Genomic DNA, 18,658 nt, shown 5'->3' with positions numbered 1-18,658 from the left:
CAGCACACAGTGAGTACTCTACAAACATTCGTTTAATCACAAAGAAAGCTAAAAACCAGAGGCTAATTAAAATAATACCTGAAAAATACTCATGCACAACTGAAATCAACAAAACCTTTCTGAACTTGGCCAAAAACATTGTTTAAGGGAAAGGAAAGGAAAGAGATACTTCATTATAGGGCTACACTTAATTCTGGGTCAGGCCATATTTTAAAAAACATAAATCAATGAGACAGACAGAAAACCAAAAGGTATCAAGTCAACTACTGAGAAATAAAAACAATCAGAAGAGTCCTAAGTCCAGCATAGTAAGACATTGTACCTTGTTAGAATTACAGAAAGCTCTGAGAAGTGTTAAGTGCAAGTAGCCACTTCAGCCGTTGACAACAGAGCCACAAGAAAAGCAGCTTTCTAGCAAGGATGTGCTGAGTACAAGCAGGTGCTCATGATGCTGGGCTGAGCACAGTGAGAAGTGAGATATGAGACAAAGTTCCTGACCTCAGACAAATTCTCTCTCACCTCAGAAGATGCTGGATATGTAGGAGCCATTAACTTATCACCTCTGGGCTGGTTGTAATATAATCAATGTTATACACCAGCAATTTTTCCCCGATACTGAAACTGCCCCCTTTTTATTGGCTAAATTTTTCTTGATGATTTCAGGATAACCACAAGCAGACTATAACTCTGCATTAGTAAAATGATGTCTTTAAAGACCGAGAGGAGATGGATTTTTTCTCTTATTACATGATCTTATTAGAATGATGCATTTACATATTTCTGATATAATTTTATAATTCTTGTTTTTCCTTTCAATGTCAGATCTCTGTATGCCCTAAAACAGCAGTTTCTTTTAAGTGGTGTGCTAGGAAATTGGATGAGAACACCTTTCATAATTTCATATAAAATAGAGGAAACAGACTGAGAAAGAATTGGAAGAACTCCGTTAGAGGAAAAGGCTTTGGGATCTGGGCTTTGGGATGGTAATTTTGGCCCGACTTCTCACTGATTTAAAGACCCAGTTATGATGTATAAAAACTGTACTAACTGGGCCGGCCCCGTGGCGTAGCGGTTAAGTGTGTGCGCTCCGCTGCTAGCGGCCCAGGTTCAGATCCCGGGCGTGCACCGACGCATCGCTCCTCCGGCCATGCTGAGACCGTGTCCCACATACAGCAACTAGAAGGATGTGCAACTATGACATACAACTATCTACTGGGGCTTTGAGGGAAAAATAAATAAATTAAAAAAAAAAAATTAAAAAAAAAACTGTACTAACTTAAATCCACATACAAGTGGGACGTTAACTGTTATGAGGCAGGGTTATAGGAATTTCTCCTTTCCTGGTCCACTTTCCAGTTGAGGAATTAACGGTAAGAAAAGGCCACAAAGGGAAAATAATGTGAACAACTGATAAACTGAAGAGTTAGCTCTAGGAGACAAACAAAGTAAACTCTCCAAATTCATCAGTACAAGACGGCTTTACCATACTGGAAAAATCTGGCTTCCAGAGAATTTTTAGCATGCTCTGAAATAACTCTTCAAAAACAGTCATTGAGGGAGCTGGCCTGGTGGTGCAAGCGGTTAAGTGTGCACGTTCCGCTGCGGCTGCCCAGGGTTCACCGGTTCGGATCCCGGACGCGCAATGACACACTGCTTGGCAAGCCATGTTGTGGCAGCGTCCCATATAAAGTGGAGGAAGATGGGCACGGATGTTAGCCCAGGGCCAGTCTTCCTCAGCAAAAAAAAAAAAAAAAAAAAAAAAGAGGAGGATTGGCAGATGTTAGCACAGGGCTGATCGCCTCACAAAAAAAAAAAAAAAAACACAGTCATTGAGGCCAGCCTGGTGACATAGGGGTTAAGTTTGTGTGCTCCACTTTGGTGGCCCAGGGTTCATGGGCCACTCATCAAGCCATGCTATGGCAGCGTCCCACATACAAAATGGAGGAAGATGGGCACAGATGTTAGCTCAGAGACAATCTTCCTCACCAAAAAAATAAATAAATAAAAATTTAAAAAAAAAAACAGTCATGATATGCCTTGGGATAAATATTCTAATCTTTCATAACTGTACCAACTTGGTACAAAGCTATATTTTCAGCACATCATCTAACCCACTCTAGGCACTAAATAAACTACTTGTTACAAGAATGGAACTATCTAGTTTTTGGTTTTTGTTTTTTTTAAATCAGGGCCATGAAATGTGACTTCTATAGAATCTGGAAGATATAATAGAGGAAATTCAGAGTGAAAAAAAATCAACTCAAGAGCTAAAGAAGCAAGTAAAGTTAAATAAGTCTAAAGAGAAAGTACTCAGTACCATTACTAAAATTTGTGGAAGAGTTTTTTTTAAGGAAATTTCAGATAAAAGTCATTACCTGAGATGTTCTTGGCACTTTCCATGGCAGGTACTCTCGGCAGAGAAGCAGGTCGGCTGGTTGAAGATGTTCTTAATAGATGCTCTGCACAAAGTGGAAAGGGTCACAATAAAGAAATCTGACTCTGAACTTTGAAGTAACAAAAGTAGCAAGAAGGTGAGTTTTACTCCTCTCACCCTCGAGGCTCATTCTTCTCTCTCAATCCAGGGTGCTTCAATTCCCCAGAGAGTCCACCCACTTATACAAAACAACATTCGTAGACAAGTAACATGGGAAAACATTCAATGCTTTATTTCTAGGGAATGATACATTTGACACAGGTGAATGCTTCTAAATCATCAACTGCCACTTACCTCTTGGATGCAATTCAACCAAAATTCAAAGATCCCCTACTGTATCTAGGTCTAAAGGTTCAAACTAAATAAAAGCCTTGCCCTTACATGCCTATAGTTAGTGGGTAAGCCATACATACATACGACCACAAACAAGTGAGGATGGGATAATCAGAACAACAGAATGACAAAGTGCTATCAAACCACAGAGGGAGAAGCCATTCACTGTGATTTCAGGCAGAGGGAAGGCTTCAACAACATAATGACATTAAGCTGGGCTCTACTCGTAGAGAAGACAGGTAGGAAATGGTATTTCAGCCAGACAAGAATCAGAGAAAAGGTAAAAGGACATTCAAGTTAGAGAATAATAAAATCCCAGTGTGGCTAAAACATGGGGTGTAAGGAAAACAGAAAGGGCGGCAGGAAAAGGGGCTGTAATGTGAGGGTGAGGCTGACTGACGAGAGCCTTCATGACCTGGTATGTGGACTTTAGTCTGAAGACAACAAGAAAGCGCCAGACATCGAGCATTCAGTGAAGGACACAATCAGACTCATCTACCGTCTATGTTTCCAGCCACACCTTGTTCTACTCCTCCCTTACTTTCCAAACACAAGCTGTCTTGGAGTTTCTTGAGTTCCTTGAACATTGGCAAAAGCTGTTCCCTCACCTCCTATACTCCTCCTCCATTCCCTCCTTAGCCTGGCTACCTTTATCATCCTTCGGGTCCAGCTTCAACACCATTTTCTCAGGACTTGCACCCCTGTAGTGGGAGCCCCAAACACAGATCAGCACACTTCTTACTAGGGCTACAAGTCCGACAAGACTGTCATTAGGCCAGGACGACAAGCAAAAGGACAGACTAGATGTGTTCGGTCAAGGTGTGTTAGGGATGTGTGACTAGGAAGAGGGAAAACACCACCCCTTACAATATATGAAAAAATAATGAAGACTATTAGTCTCATTGCCCAAGATATCCCCCCAGCAAACATATTTTAACAAGGGGAAAGGCAAAATTTACCGGACACTAGTCAAACAGGTCATTCAACACCTCTTTTTAAGAACTGACAATTTAAAAAATACTCCCTCTCAAAATATCATGATGTCAAAAGTAATGGCATATGACATTATCTTTCAAGGACAGCACATCTTTTATTCCAAAATTTATTTTCTAAGCATGTGAGGAACATTTGGTTGTAATTACAAACTACTATGGAGGGGAAGGGAGCAGCAAGGATTGATTTCCTTTCCTAATGAAGATAGGACTTACACAGCCTAGAGTCATTACATCTTTCTTATCTTCAACAAAGATCACCTCTGAGCAAAGAGCCTACAAGCAAGCATCAATCAGAATATTGAACTCTGTCAGCAGCTGGCATTCATCCTCACAGGAAGAGCATATTATGCGCAAAGTCTGACAGACAAAACAAAGCAGAACAAGGAAATAGTAGAAAACAGAAATTAACGTTTTGAATCTAATCAAATTTTCCATTTTACAATTATGAAACTGGTCATTTCCCTAAAATCTTAATCTCCCCAAGAACACAGCAAATGAAGAAGTGAAAACAAAGGTAATAAAGACAAATGAATCGAAACAAGGAGTGTGGCCACTAAGGCAGAAGCTCTTGTCACTCCCTACATGGAAAGTGTTTCTAAGTTGCCTTACTTCTGTCTCTTTTACACTGCACACAAAGGCACACAATTGAAACGAAGTTCATAGAATTTACTGCTGATTCATTTGCCCAACACCTGATTAAGTCTTCTTCTTATTGCATGTCTAAGGATTCAAGTCTGTCTCAACTTGGCAGACAGTTCCTACCATAGACCAACACTTACTTCCTGAAAATGTACAAAATGGTACTGAAAGCCCCAATAGGTTATTCTTTTCAAAATTATTTGTGGTAATTTTCAACAGGCACAATGCAGTCTGCTGCCATTTCATGAAGTATTTTCACTGTGAGAATCAAACTTGCTCAGAGGCACCTGTCACAGGAAGAACACGTGTCCATTTACTACACATAAGCAGGCTAGATTCCATCTTCATGTCAAACTGTCACTTTATCCCTCTTCAGGAAATAAGATTAATGTATTACAGTCCAGTGTGGCAGGCAGGAGAGATTATATTTCATAGTAATAGAGTCTATTCTATTGCCATATAGAGCTATTCCTGTCTTTCATCCATCCATTAAACAAAAATCATTTGGGTGTCCACTACTTGCTAGGCACTGGGCTTGTTGCAAAGGTCAGAGAAAGGAAGAAAGGAGGCAGGAAACCTGCCCTCGTGGAACTCGGAGTCTAGAGCAGAAGTCAGACATTTAAGAAATCATTACAAGTAAGGGATGCTAGGAAAGATCAAGTACAAGGGGCTCCGGGAACATAGCAAGGGACGTGACCTGCTCTTAAGAGGAGGTCCGGAAAGGCTTCTCAGGAAATGACATCTGAGTTAAGACTAGAAGGATAATTAATAGCTTTTATACAGGCAAAGGAGAGCTTGGAGAGGAGTGTTTCCAGCTGAGCACTCAGCATACACCAAAAGAAATCCAGGACAGCAATGTTCAGAGGGCAGAGGGAAAAAAGGAGCAGGTGAGGTGGCAGAGGGTAAAGAGGAGCAGCTGAGGTTGCAAAGGCAGGCTGGGAGGGCCAGACCAGGCAAGAGCAAAGCATGCAGGCGATGCAAATCATTAAGAAGTTTGAACTTTACCCTGTCGGCAATGAGAAGCCAATGGAGGTTTTATTAGGTGAGCATCCTTCTGGCTTCAGTGGACTGGAGGGGTAATAGTGCACACAGGATGATGAGTTAGACTGTACAGAGGAGAGATAAGAATGGTTTGGACTTGGGTGATACCAGGTGAGATGGTGAAAAGTAAATAGATTCAAGGGCTCTTCAATTAGGAAGAATCAACAGACTTGCTGACCAAGTGGACATGGAGGTGAGAAGGAAGGAGTTCCATGTACAGAGATAAGAAAGGGGAAGAGTATTATGGGAGGAAAAGAGATGAGAATACATTGAATTTCAGAACGCTGTGAGACACCCAGGGACATGTGGAGCAGGCAGTTAGAGAGGGAGTTCAGAAGAAAAGTCAGAGTGAATACCTAGTTTTGGAAATCATCAGCATATAGCTGATGGAGTGAAAATGAACTTGGTGACATGGAGGTTATGGTAACTTTGGTCAGAGCAATTTCATACACTGGCGAGGACAAAAGTAAGGTAAGAATGTGTTGCGGAGTGAGTGAGAGATAGGAAGGAGACAAGCTGTGCAAGGGTAAGAGAGAAAGTATAGTAGCTGGAGGAAGCAGGGGAGAGAGGGAGGTTTTTTTCTTAACATAAGAGAGATGTGAGCATTCTTAAATGATGATGGAGAGGAGCCAGCAGAGAGGGTAAAGTTGAAGACACAGGGGAAGGGAAGAATAGCATGAGGCTAACAGCATCTGTGAAAGCCCAAGGGATGAGATCCAGGGCTCAGATAAAGGGATAAACCTACACGGAGATATTCTGTTCACTTCCAGCAGACAGGTAGCAATAACATGAGCATACGAGGTCTGCTTCTTAACTCTCTCTTATTTTAGAAATCATAGAAATAAACAGGTAGAGGCAGTTCTTCCTTTATTGTTTCCGAAATCAAATTTATAGGCAAAATAGTAGGTTTACAAATAAGAGCCTAAATATCCAACTTCTGTTCATAGAGGGTAGTTCCAAATGGACCAATGCTCTTGCCGAAAACAACTATAAAATCTTGAAAAAATATGAAAATCAACTACTTAAAAGCACTGAAGAGAAATGAAAAGCAGGCAGAAAATGAAAGGAGTCCACACCTGGAAGAAGGACATAGCATTGGGTGAGTTTCCCAGTTTTATGGCTGTAGGCATGAGTGTAGGCCCCAGTTGAGGCCATGTAGTACAGCTAAAATCTGGTAGAAAACCTACAGCCTTACTGCCTGGAAGCAGGGGACATATCTCAGGACAACCAAAGCTGCTGGAAAGAGAGGGATAAGGGGAAATACCAGAAAGAAAAAAGCCTCAAATTCTGCATAAAAACTCTGCCCAAATCTCTCACTGACCTCTGAAATCCACAAGCACTCAGATTCCAAGGAGTTGAATTAAGGACAAAATAACTGAACAGGTATTTCAACCAAAGGAAAGAGGTTGGAGTTTGAGGTGAGCCAAGTTATCTGCTTGCTAACAAAACCCAATTTTCTGCAAAGAAACAAAACAGAATCTCTATAATGATTCACACTGCCCAGGATACAATCCAAAATTACTAGACATACAAAGGAAAAGGGAAAAGTGACCCATACTCAAAAGAAATGGAAACCTACTCAAAGATGACATTAGCAGAATTGGAATTAGCAGAAAAGAATTTTGAAGCAGCTATTACAAATATGCTCAATGTTATAAAAGAAAATATGTTCTCAACAAATGAACAAACAGGAAATCTCAGCTGAAAGAGTTATGAGAGTGTGAGACAGGCCCTCTCTGAGATGCAATGCCAAGAACAGTCTAAAGCTGAAATTGGAGCAGACATTGAGAAAAACCCTCTGGAAAACCAGCCCCGACTCTAAACACAAAGTATTACTAGAGCATCTGGAAGCCTATTGTGCACTGAGGACATCACACCAACAGCAAAGCTCAAACCCAGCCCAGCTCCTGAGCAGAGTAACTCACACACCCACATTAAACACCTAGCAGAAGGAAAGAGGTGTCCATGTAAGGTATAAAATCGATCTACTGTCCTATCCAAGATGTCCAGCTTTCATCAAAGAATTATAAAATATACAAAAAGCAAGAAAAAAACAATACACCCAGCTCAAGAAACAAAGTAATCAATAAAACCAGACTCAGATAGGACACATATGTTGGAACTATCCAACAGGGCATTTAAAATAACTATGATTACTATGTTAAAGCCTCTGATGGAAATAGTAGACAACATGCAAGATCAGCTAGGATCTCCTATTTGATTTTATAAGACGGAAACTTATAGTTTCCATCTCTCTGCTGAAATCAGACAAATAAAACTGTGAGAACCATGTCTTTGGTTCTCAACTGGTAGCAATTTTGCCAACATGTCAATGTCTTGAGGCATTTTTGGTTGTCACAACTGGTGAGGGGGAGGTGCCACTGGCGCCCTAGGAGGTGCTTTCTGTCTAGTGGGTAGAGGCCAGGGATGCTGCTAAACATCCTATAATGCACAGAACAAAGAGTGAATTTTGGTGTATATAATTTTTTTTAATCAGCTGGAATGGGGGGGGTGGAATGCAGACTGTGACAAAATTAATGTAACTGTATTACACAGGCATAACATAACCACACTGAAGGGAGTGGTGAGAAAAGGAGCTGACCTAAGTAACTGGGAAAAAAGGTATTTTGACTGGATACTCTAAGGCTAAACACAAAAAGAACTGTACACAAACACTGTACTCTGTAAATTTGCTTCTCACAGGGATATGTTTAGCAATCTTGAAACTACTGCATACTGACACTAGGGCTAAACAAATAAGCAAATATACTGTAGATAATGAGAGCCAGGTTTCTCACTATCAAGATAAAGAAGTTATAAATAAGGAAAGGGAAAAGGCTAGAAGGCACCCTTTGGTGCTGGCTTAGAGTCAGAGGCATCAGAAGCAGCTCATGGTTTTTGACAGAGAGAGAGATACAGAAACAATAGTTACATGTGTGTATTACTGGGTTGGTATACATGCAAACAAACAATTTTCCTAGCTCTATCCAGAGAGGGACTAGAGGCAGTGGAGCCTCTAGTAGGAATAAGCACATCTAGCACCCGGATCTTATTTTCTAAATACTATTCTCTAATAAAAGTAACCAGGGCTCCTTGGAAAAATGGTTGATTCCAGAGCTGGTACAGGAAAAAAAACAGGTCTGGAGCATTTTGTGGCGCCCGAAAGTAAGAAAGTGCTTTGTGTGGGTCCATCAAAAGAGCAAGGAGTCAATGCGAAAGAGCTCCCAATGGCCAAAGTTGGAATAACTTGAGCAACAAAATAAGTAATCAACCTAAAGAATAAGATAAATATCCATGAGTCTACACTAATATAAACAAATGCTATAAATATAACAAGTATAATAATATAAATAATTCCTTCAGAAGAAATGAGGAAATAGAAAATCACCACTAGAACACCACAATAATAACTGTTGCAAGCAAAATGCATAAACAGATGCTAAAATTAATGGGAGAAAGTTTAAGCAGAAATGGGATTTATTAATTACTGGCAGACAACCACCTTCACCAAGTGATCAAGGTCAACATCACCAGTAATAAAACATACTGACATCACGTGCCCCTTGATATGAATCACTTAAGAGGGCACATCACTTCCGTGGTATCCTTTCTAGTAATATAAACCCCAACCCAATGAGGAGAAAATATCAGACAAACTCATACGGAGAGAGATTCTAAAAATTAACTGACTAGTATTCTTCAAAAGTGTCAAGATCATGAAAGACAGGGCAAGACTGAGAAGTGTTGCAAACTGGCAGAGACTTAAGACAACTAAATGCAAAGTGGGATCCTAGATTTGATCCTAGAATAGAAAAAGAATATCAGTGGAAAAATCCAAATAAAATGAAATCCAAATAAAGTTTGTGGTTTAGTTAATAAAAATTTACCAATATTAATTTCTCATTTTTGTAATTGTTCTATGGTTATGTAGAATGTTCACATACGGGAAGCTGGGTGAAGGGTATAAGAGAACTCTAATATTTTTGCAACTCTTTCGTATATCTAAACTTATCTCAAAAGAAAGAGTTTAAAGACAGAGGGAATACCTTAAACAAACATTGCTACGCATGCTGAAGCGTAGTGATTGCAAATTACCTTGAAAAAGCATTAAAAAAAAAAAGATGGACTGAAGGATAGAGGGATGGATAAACACGTGAATAAGTGATAAAGTGAATACAGCAAAACGCTGTAGAATCTAGGTAGTGAGTGTGGCTATTTATTATAGAATTTCTTTCAACTTTTCTGTATGTTTGAAAATTTTCATAATAATATTTTGGAAAAAAATAGGAGCGTAGATACTTTGGTTTATCAAGACAAATACCAAGAACCACAGAAAAGAGAAGGAAAAAGGGGGAGGAAAAACCTTTAGAAGTGAACAGACCTCCATTAGACTGTACATACAGGTGGGTAGGGTAGCTACTGGAATTCTCCTGGGAATCTCCCTGTTAGGGCTGCATACAGAGCTAAGCCAGAATCTGATTTAGATCTACCTTTTGGAGAATGAAAATCGCTGTGAAACTTTTTTAACAGAAGATTCCTTTTCTTTTCTTTATTTTAACTTAAAAGATATAATAACTTTTAACAAAGGTTTGGCTTTCTAGTAAAACCTCCTAACTTTGTACACATTTATCATATGTACCCTTACCATAAAGCAATCTTCTCAAAATACTGAGTTTTAAAATATTTTTACATCTCTAGCCTCAAGTAATACAGTTTAGACAGATAATAAGTATGACTTTCTTTGCAGAATATGACTACACTTGGACTAATCAACATTCTCAGATACCTGTGTCTGAGCTGACGAGACCGTCATGACACTCACAAGGTCACACTGATGCTGGGCAACCCCAGGCTCCCAACCAGCTGCACCATACAGTCAAGGTCTTGGCTTAACACTCTGGACTTCATAAGATCACTGTGCAAGTGGGGACAGTAAAGACCTTTTCAACTACCTATATCCATGTACCTGGTGGCAGATTACCGCTTCCTGCTTAGGTCACAAACACTAGTTCACATACTAACTACAAAGATTCACTGAGGCGGCACCAGTCATGACCCTAACCATTTAATTGAACTCCCGACAACAATACCAACAAAAGAGCATTTGATTAGTCCATTTATAATAAGATTTCTCTGGTCTGAAACATCTTCCAGCAACTGACATACAAGCACAATGCTAAAACAGAACAAACAAAAAACCGCACCTATAATAAAATGCTTAACTGCACAAAACAACAACAAATTCTCTAAGTTAAGTGTGGTAGAACTAGAGGCAGCACCTTCTTAAATTTTAGTAATGAAGCCATGGAAACTTTCAAAATGAAAATTATAGACTGCGTTTTTTGATTTATGCCAAGATAAAAGAGACAATCAAGGAAGAAAAGCAGTTCAATACAGAGCTCGAAAATTCTACTTTATTATCAGTTTGGATAACTACGGTGGCTTTTTATGACCAAGAATAATTTGGTTGTTCTTAGTTTTGTAAGTGGTTTCTTTCTCTAGTGACCATTTAAAATAAAACGTCACACTATCAACAAACTCTCAGATAAAAATTCACCTAAGTGTGTTTTCCTCTCCCCCTTGTATTTGCACTGTTTCAACTAAGCCCCATTAAGGCATTATAACAGACTGAAGAGGAGAATTAGACCAGCGTTAACACAGACTGACTGCACACACCCCATGCCCAATGGCATTATCATCTGATGCATTACCAGATAATAAAACGAGGAGAGCCAGGAAAAGGTTTAATTCAGCAGAGCCCTAAAGACACTTAACACATTTAGTCTGTCTCTTCAACAAACTTGGTCTATGGCCCTTCCACACCCCAATCTCCACCCACAAAAGCCAAAGTAATAGGAAAAATTAAACAGTATTCTTTGCCCAGTTTCCCAAATTTGTCCTTTTCTAAGAATCACTTGGAGTGCTTGTGAAAATGAAGTTTCCCAGCTCCCTTTCCTGTAGAGTCCATGTCAACAGATCTGAGGTGAGGCCCAAGATTCCATATTTTACCATGTGACTCAGGTAAGTCTTATCAATAGGTAAGTTCGAGAAATATTGCTGGTGCTGCCTTTCTCTGACAATCCCTACCCTGCTGTGAGCTGATCAAAAAGAGTCTAGAAGGTAGCCATTGAAACAGGAGAAGGCTCTAAGGGTAGGCTTCAGGAGGCTTGGAAAAGCCCTGGGTCATTTCTCACTGGATAATCCCCACCCTCCTCCGAGGCCAGCTGGGGCCTGGGGACTCAGTATTCTCTGGTCTCCCAGGATCACCTCAATGCAATCCAGACAAGAGTCTCTCCCACAGGGCTATCACAAGTCCAGGGCTATACATACTTTCAAAGACTGTGGCATCCTGGCTCCTGGCTCCTACTGTAGGTCAAAAGGCTGACTTTATTGACAGAACTGGGGCACACGTAACAGGCAGCCAAGTGGGAGTGCTCCTGAACCCTTAGCTTCCATCTTTGCCCTCAACACATGCAGCTTTTTAAAGATGCCCAGAACATAACGTGTATTGGTGCTGTCTCACAGCTACTTGTTGGCAGCTAAGCAAAATCCTGCAGACTTTGGTTGCCTTGCAATGAATTCAAATCTTTTACTCATAGACAATAAAGAACTATCATTCTCAGCCACTTGTGCTGCTAAGAAAAAGTTCACACATAATAGTAATAAAATCTAACAGTGAGCATTTACTATGGGCTAAAATTTGTGCTAAGCACTTTACATGCTTTAACTTGTATTTCATTCACTCATCTCACAATTTTTTATCTAGAGCCCAATATAGGCATACCTCATTTTATTGCACTTCGCTTTACTGCACTTCACAGATACTCTGTTTTTTACAAATTAAAAGTTTGTGGCAACCCTGCATCGAGCAAGTCTATTGGTGCCATTTTTCCAACAGCATTTGCTCACTTCGTGTCTCTGTGTCACATTTTGTTAAGGTATACATTATTTTTTTAGACATAATGCCATTGCACACTTAATAGACTACAGTATAGTATAAACCTAACTTATATGCACTGGGAAACCAAAAAATTCTCGTGACTTGCTTTATTGTGATAGTCACTTGACTGCAGTGGTCTGGAACCGAACCCACAATATCTCTGAGGTATATGCCTGTACTATTACATGTGCTGAATATGCCTCCGTGAACAAGACACAAATGCCTGACCTCATAGACCTCGTGATCGAGGGAGGCAGACAAAGTGGCAGATAAGTAAATTATATAGTATGCCAGAAGGGATAAGTACTAAGGTTAAAGAAATTTTTTAAAGGGGAGAGAAATTAGGCAAAGGGATGTGTGGAGGAGAGAGTGGTTTACAATTTTAAATATGGTGCTCAGGGCTAAGGTGAGATTTGAGCAAAGCCTTGAAGGAGAGCAGGAGTGAGCTATCTGGACACCTGGACAGAGTATTCCAGCAGAGAAAGAGCCAGTGCAAGGTTCCTAAGTCAAGAGTGTCCACAAGCGCCCAGGGGACAACAAGGAAGCCTGCGTGGCTGGGCAAGGTGACCAAGAAAGAAAAGTGGCAAAGCCAGAGAGGCAACTGAGGCCAGGCTGGGGAGTCTGGAGGCCAGTGGGAGAACTCTAGCTTTTTTTGTTTTTTTTTTTTTGTTTGTGAGGGAGATCAGCCCTGAGCTAACATCTGTGCTAATCCTCCTCCTTTCGCTGAGGAAGACCGGCTCTGAGCTAACATCTATTGCCAATCCTCCTCCTTTTTTTTTCCTTCCCCAAAGCCCCAGTAGATAGTTGTATGTCATAGTTGCACATCCTTCTAGTTGCTGTGTGTGGGACGTGGCCTCAGCATGGCTGGAGAAGCGGTGCGTCGGTGCACACCCAGGATCGGAACCGGGGCCGCCAGTAGCGGAGCGCGTGCACTTAACCGCTAAGCCACGGGGCCGGCCCTAGCTTTTCTTCTGAAAGAAATGAGGAGCTAGTGGAGGGTTTTGAGTAAAATGACATGCTCCAATTTATATTCTTCAAGATTACGCTGACTCTAGGGTTAAGAATAGATTGCGAGGGGGACTAGGAATCTTTTGCCAGAATCCAGATGACGGTGGCTTAGAGCAAGGATGTGGTAGCAGAGGGAAGAGCAATGCTCTGAGTCTGGATATATTTTGAAAGTAGAGTCAATAGCATTTCTCAAGGAACTGAACAGATCTCTGATATGGGATCTAAGATAAAGAAAGGAGTTAGGGATGACTCCAAGCTTTCTGGAGGATGAAACTGACAATAACTGCAATGGAGAAGACAAATTACAGATAGAACAAATTTGGGAAATGTGGGAATCTTGTCCTGGACACACTCAGTCTGAGAATATTCAATATCAAAATGGAGATGTCAAGTAGGCAATTGGATATATGAGTCTGGAGTCCAGTGGAAAGAACAGGTTGGAGATATCAATGTGACGAAGAGTAGTTAAAGCCATGAGACAGGATGCAATCACAGAGTGAGTACAGACAGACAAGAAGAGAGGCTGAGACTGAGCTCTGGAGCACACCATCACTTACAGGTCAGGGAGGAGAAACGAGCACAGGAAACAGAGGAGCGGCCAGGGAGGGAGGAAGAGATGCAAAAGTGTGGGTCATGAAAACCAAAAAGAACATCCTGGAAGAGGGAGTACTCAACAGGGCTAAATGCTGCCAACAGTTCACATCAGACTAGGACTGAGAGCTCACCAGGTTAGGGCACAGTGTCACCGACAACTTCAACGAAAGCAGCTGCGGGGGAACGGTAGGGTGAGAGCCTGAGTGCAGAGCCTGGGAAGAGAGGATTTACGAATCCCGTGAGCCGGGTATTCGTGATTATTCCCAATTCACAGACCAGGAAACAGCATCACAAGAGGCCAATAGCCAGGACACATGAGTCCAATGATCTACACACCATACACATACATAATCCTTGATGGATCCATCTGGGAAGCGAGGTTGGGAACATGGTAAAAGATGTAAAGAGAGACTTTAAACCTTCCACTATTTGTTCTCTTAGCAAGAGGATCTTCTGAGGGGAAAAAAGACCTCAGGTCATAATTGATGAATAAATCAGAAGCCAAGAAGCAGGGGTAAAAGGCAAGTCTTTGTGCAGGGAAGGTAGCAACAGCAGCATCTTGTCTTCCATTGTCCCTAAATGTGTGCACAACCAGCTTATCTGAACATCCAAGACTGGCAAGGACAGGGCCAGTTCAGCTGCCAAACTGAACTCTTCCTGCACGGGTGCTACACGGAGCCCATGGAGCCGGTCCCCTAGGTTCTTTAAGGGAATAATTCACACAAGTCTGCTTATTTCTTCCCCACACCTATCGAAACCTTGTAGTCTCACCCACAGAATCTAACTTCCATGCCCAGGAGAATGCACAGAGGAGACTGGCCTGCATCAGCTAAGTGGAGCCCTAGGCTCCTGAGTGACACACACAACTGCTGAGCAGCACCACACCTCTCCCAAATGAGGTGCTGCCTTTCACAGCACCACACATAAAAAGGCAGTATGGGGCCGGCCCCGTGGCTTAGCGGTTAAGTGCGTGCGCTCCGCTGCCGGCGGCCCGGGTTCGGATCCCGGGTGCGCACCAAGGCACCACTCCTCCAGCCATGCTGAGGCCGCGTCCCACATACAGCAACTAGAAGGATGTGCAGCTATGACAGACAACTATGTACTGGGGCTTTGGGGGAAAAATAAATAAATAAAATCTTAAAAAAAAAAAAAAAAAAAAAAAGGCAGTATGGGCTAAGAGAAGGAGCCCTGACCTCGAAAGGCAGGAGACTTGGGTTCTGGTGCTGCTATCACAAAGAGCTGCGTGACAACAGGTAAGCCCCCTCACGAGTGCACAAAAGAATTGCTGGACCTCATCTTTCAGAGTCTCAGTTTCCTCTTATGAACAATGCAGAGCACAGAGATTAAAAGAATGGGCTCTGGAGTCAGGCTGCCTCCACCTACTCTTCATTAACTAGGTTAACCTGTGTTATTTAACTATTTGAAACCTCATTTTTACTATCTGTAAAATACAGATAATAATACCTACCCTATGAAGAACTATGAAAACACAGTGCCTAGCAATGGGGTGCACTCTCTATTACCTATGCTAATGCTGTGAGAGAGCTGTCTTCCAAGATGAGTTACCCATCTGTAATTAAGACATATTATTAGTAAACTTCTGATAAAGATGTATACCAGATTGGTTGAAATAATGTCAAGAACAAAGAAAATAACAACTTAGTTAGCCAAAAACGTCAGGAGAATCAAAAAATTAATAACAAAAAGTGAAACACTGCAACAGATGAGATGTACCTTGAACAGGGATTTCTCCATAGTTTGGTCTCTTATCTGACAGGGCTGTCAGGGGTTTGGATGTAGAGATTGGTCCACTTATGGAATGTCTCTGAAATCAGAAGATAAACAGAGTCAAAGTCAGGTTAAATCTAGAGCTGGGACTTACAAAGAAAGTAAATGTTGCAGTGAATAAACATTTACTTATGGATTTGCATAGTTCCTTCCATACACATTACAATAAGGCTAACACACACACACACTCTTATAGGCATATAATGTGATCAAAATACTATTTAAAAAATTAACACAGAAAGATCCCACGTGCCCTTTACTTGGTTTCCCCCAATGGTAACATCTATAGTATAACATTACAACCAGTATATTGCCATTGATGTCATCAAGACACAGAACATTTCCATCGCAGTAAGTATCCCTCCTTTGGCCATTTTACAGTCATACCCTCTCTCCCCCTCCCCGACTCCATATCACCGACCCCTGGTACCACTGGTATTCTGAGTATAATCTCAATCTTCGGTTTAAAGAGAATTCTTAAATATCACATGCTAATTAGCGAGCAAACTATGGATGTGCTGTTATTGTACTTTTATGGGCCATTCACGCACTGGTTCCAAGTAGATCTCAATTCTGTTCCCGCTACCCACTAACTCTCCTACTACAACTGTACCCATACAACCTGTCATCTTAATTCAGCACTACCCCACCAGCTTTGTCACAGCTTCCTCATCTCCAGTCTTATACACAGATCCATCTACATGCAGCCAGAAGTATCCACCAAATACTTAAAACCTCTCAGTTCTTCTGCTTCATCTCCTGCCACCTCTAGGTAATGTTCAAACCTCCAAATTACTTATCTCCACACAGACTGTGCTGTTTCCCATCTGTTTTCCCCCCGCTTATTTTCTCAGCTTTCCCTAGTGCTTTATTATCTAGCTAACTTCTATCTACTCCCGTCATGTTCCCAGTAGAAAGTCCAAAACCTTACCAACACCTGATATAGTCTTTTAATTTTAGCCATCTTTTTTTGTGTGTGTGTGAGGAAGATCAGCCCTGAGCTAACACCCATGCCAATCCTCCTCTTTTTGCTGAGGAAGACTGGCCCTGGGCTAACATCCGTGCCCATCTTCCTCCACTTTATATGGGACGCCGCCACAGCATGGCTTGACAAGCGGTGCGTCGGTGCGCACCCGGGATCCGAACCCAGGTCACCAGCAGCGGAGCGTGCGCACTTAACCGCTACGCCACGGGGCCTGCCATTAATTTTAGCCATACTAAAGGGTGTGTGCTAACATCTCATCGTGGATTTGATTTTCATTTCCCCAGTGACTAACGATGTTGAGCATCTTTTCATGTGTTTATTGGCCATTCATGTAACTTCTCTTGGGAAGGGACTTTTAAAATCTTTTGTCTATTATTTATTGGGTTGAAGACAAACAAGTCTTCTTTGAATACAAGTCTTTTGACAGATAAATGTATTGTAAATATATTCTTCCCAGTCTGTAACTTGTCTTTTCATTTTCTTAACGTCTTTCAGAGAAATTTTAAATTTTATGCCCAATTTATCAATTTTCTTTTATGGTTCTTTTTTTTTTTTTTTTTTGAGGAAGATTAGCCCTGACCTAACATCTGTGCCAATCTTCCTCCACTTTATATATGGGTCGCCACCTCAGCTCAGCTGATGAGTTGTGTAGGTCTGCACCCGGGATCGGAACCCGCGAACCCAGGCCACCGAAGAGCAGTGCACCACATTAACCACTATGCCACAGGGGTGGCCCCCATGGTACATTCTCTTTTGTGTCCCAAAAAGAAATCTTTGCCTTCTTGAAGATTTTCTCTAATGGTTTCATCTAGAAGTTTTGCAGTTTTAGCTTTTACATTTAGGTCTATAGCAAATTTCAATTTTTATAAATGCTATGAGGTAAGAGTTGTGGTTTTTTTTTTCCCCTACGGATATCTAGTTGTCCCAGAATACTTTGTTGAAAAGGCTATTCCTCTCCCACTGAACTACCTTGGCACCTTTGTGGAAAATCAATTGACCTATCTCTGAATTCTCTACCTAGTCCACTGATCTAATGCCTACATTTAAACTTCTATCAGTACCACACTGTCTGGATTACACTAAGTACTAAAATCAAGTAGTGTAAGTCCTCAAACTTGTTTCTTTTTCTTCCCCCAGATGCTGTGGATATTCAGAGTCTTCTGAATTTCCATATAAATTTAAAATTACATTATCAGTTTCTACAAAATAGGGTGCTGAGTTTGTAATTGGGATTCTGTTGAATCCAGAGATCAATGTGAGAGAGAACTGCAAGATATTAACAATATTGAGTCTCCCAATCCATGCATAGGATGCATCTTTCCATTTATTACTTCTTTAACTTCTCTTGGCAATATTTTACAGTTTTCATTGTATAGGTCTTACACAATATTTTATTAAATTTATTGCTAAATATTTCAATTTCCGACTGTTCACTAGAGTGACTGGATCTAAGTGACAGCAAGATAAGTACTCAAGACAGAAGCTATCTTTTCATAACTTTACCTTATAAGTGACATCCCAGCACTCCTGCCACATTCTATTCATCAGAAGCTAGTCATGAAGTCCAGCCAACCCTCAGGAGGAGCAGACTACACAAGAGCATGACTACCAGGAGGTGTGGACCACTGGGAAGCATTTCAGAGGGTGCCTTCCCCAGTTACTTATGGATCTCACTGGTCCTTTTGAGGCTTACTTTTAAGGCCATTTAGGGCAGGTCTAGAATAGTGTTTACTCTAGGGCTATTTAGTTTCACTTTACGGTGTGGCCCTTGGGAGTCTCTAATGAATGCTGCAAATATTCAAAGAGGTTTTGCCACAGTAGCCAGTGGGAACTCAAATGATTCCCTGCTCTGTGTGAAGTACGGTTTGTCTGACAGCTCCCTGGCCACTGTTCTTTCCTGG

General features: G+C 41.2%; 1 protein-coding gene across 3 annotated transcripts in view; it reads right to left on the bottom strand.

Annotated features, from left to right (window-relative positions):
• The window catches only part of SPECC1L (sperm antigen with calponin homology and coiled-coil domains 1 like), a 157,367-nt gene that overhangs the window by 56,770 nt on the left and 81,939 nt on the right, over positions 1–18,658 (bottom strand). For all 3 annotated transcript variants that reach the window (XM_014797330.2, XM_087423844.1, XM_087423843.1), the window contains 2 exons: positions 15,719–15,809; positions 2,376–2,459 (listed from right to left, as the gene is read on the bottom strand). In XM_014797330.2, the coding sequence (XP_014652816.1) occupies positions 2,376–2,459; positions 15,719–15,809 (175 nt within the window). The remainder of the gene's footprint in view (positions 1–2,375; positions 2,460–15,718; positions 15,810–18,658) is intronic.

This window comes from Ceratotherium simum, chromosome 35 (genome assembly GCF_057802395.1).
Source record: "Ceratotherium simum simum isolate JZ-2026a chromosome 35, ASM5780239v1, whole genome shotgun sequence".
NCBI lineage: Eukaryota > Metazoa > Chordata > Mammalia > Perissodactyla > Rhinocerotidae > Ceratotherium > Ceratotherium simum.
This window is presented reverse-complemented; position numbering and strand designations above follow the sequence as displayed.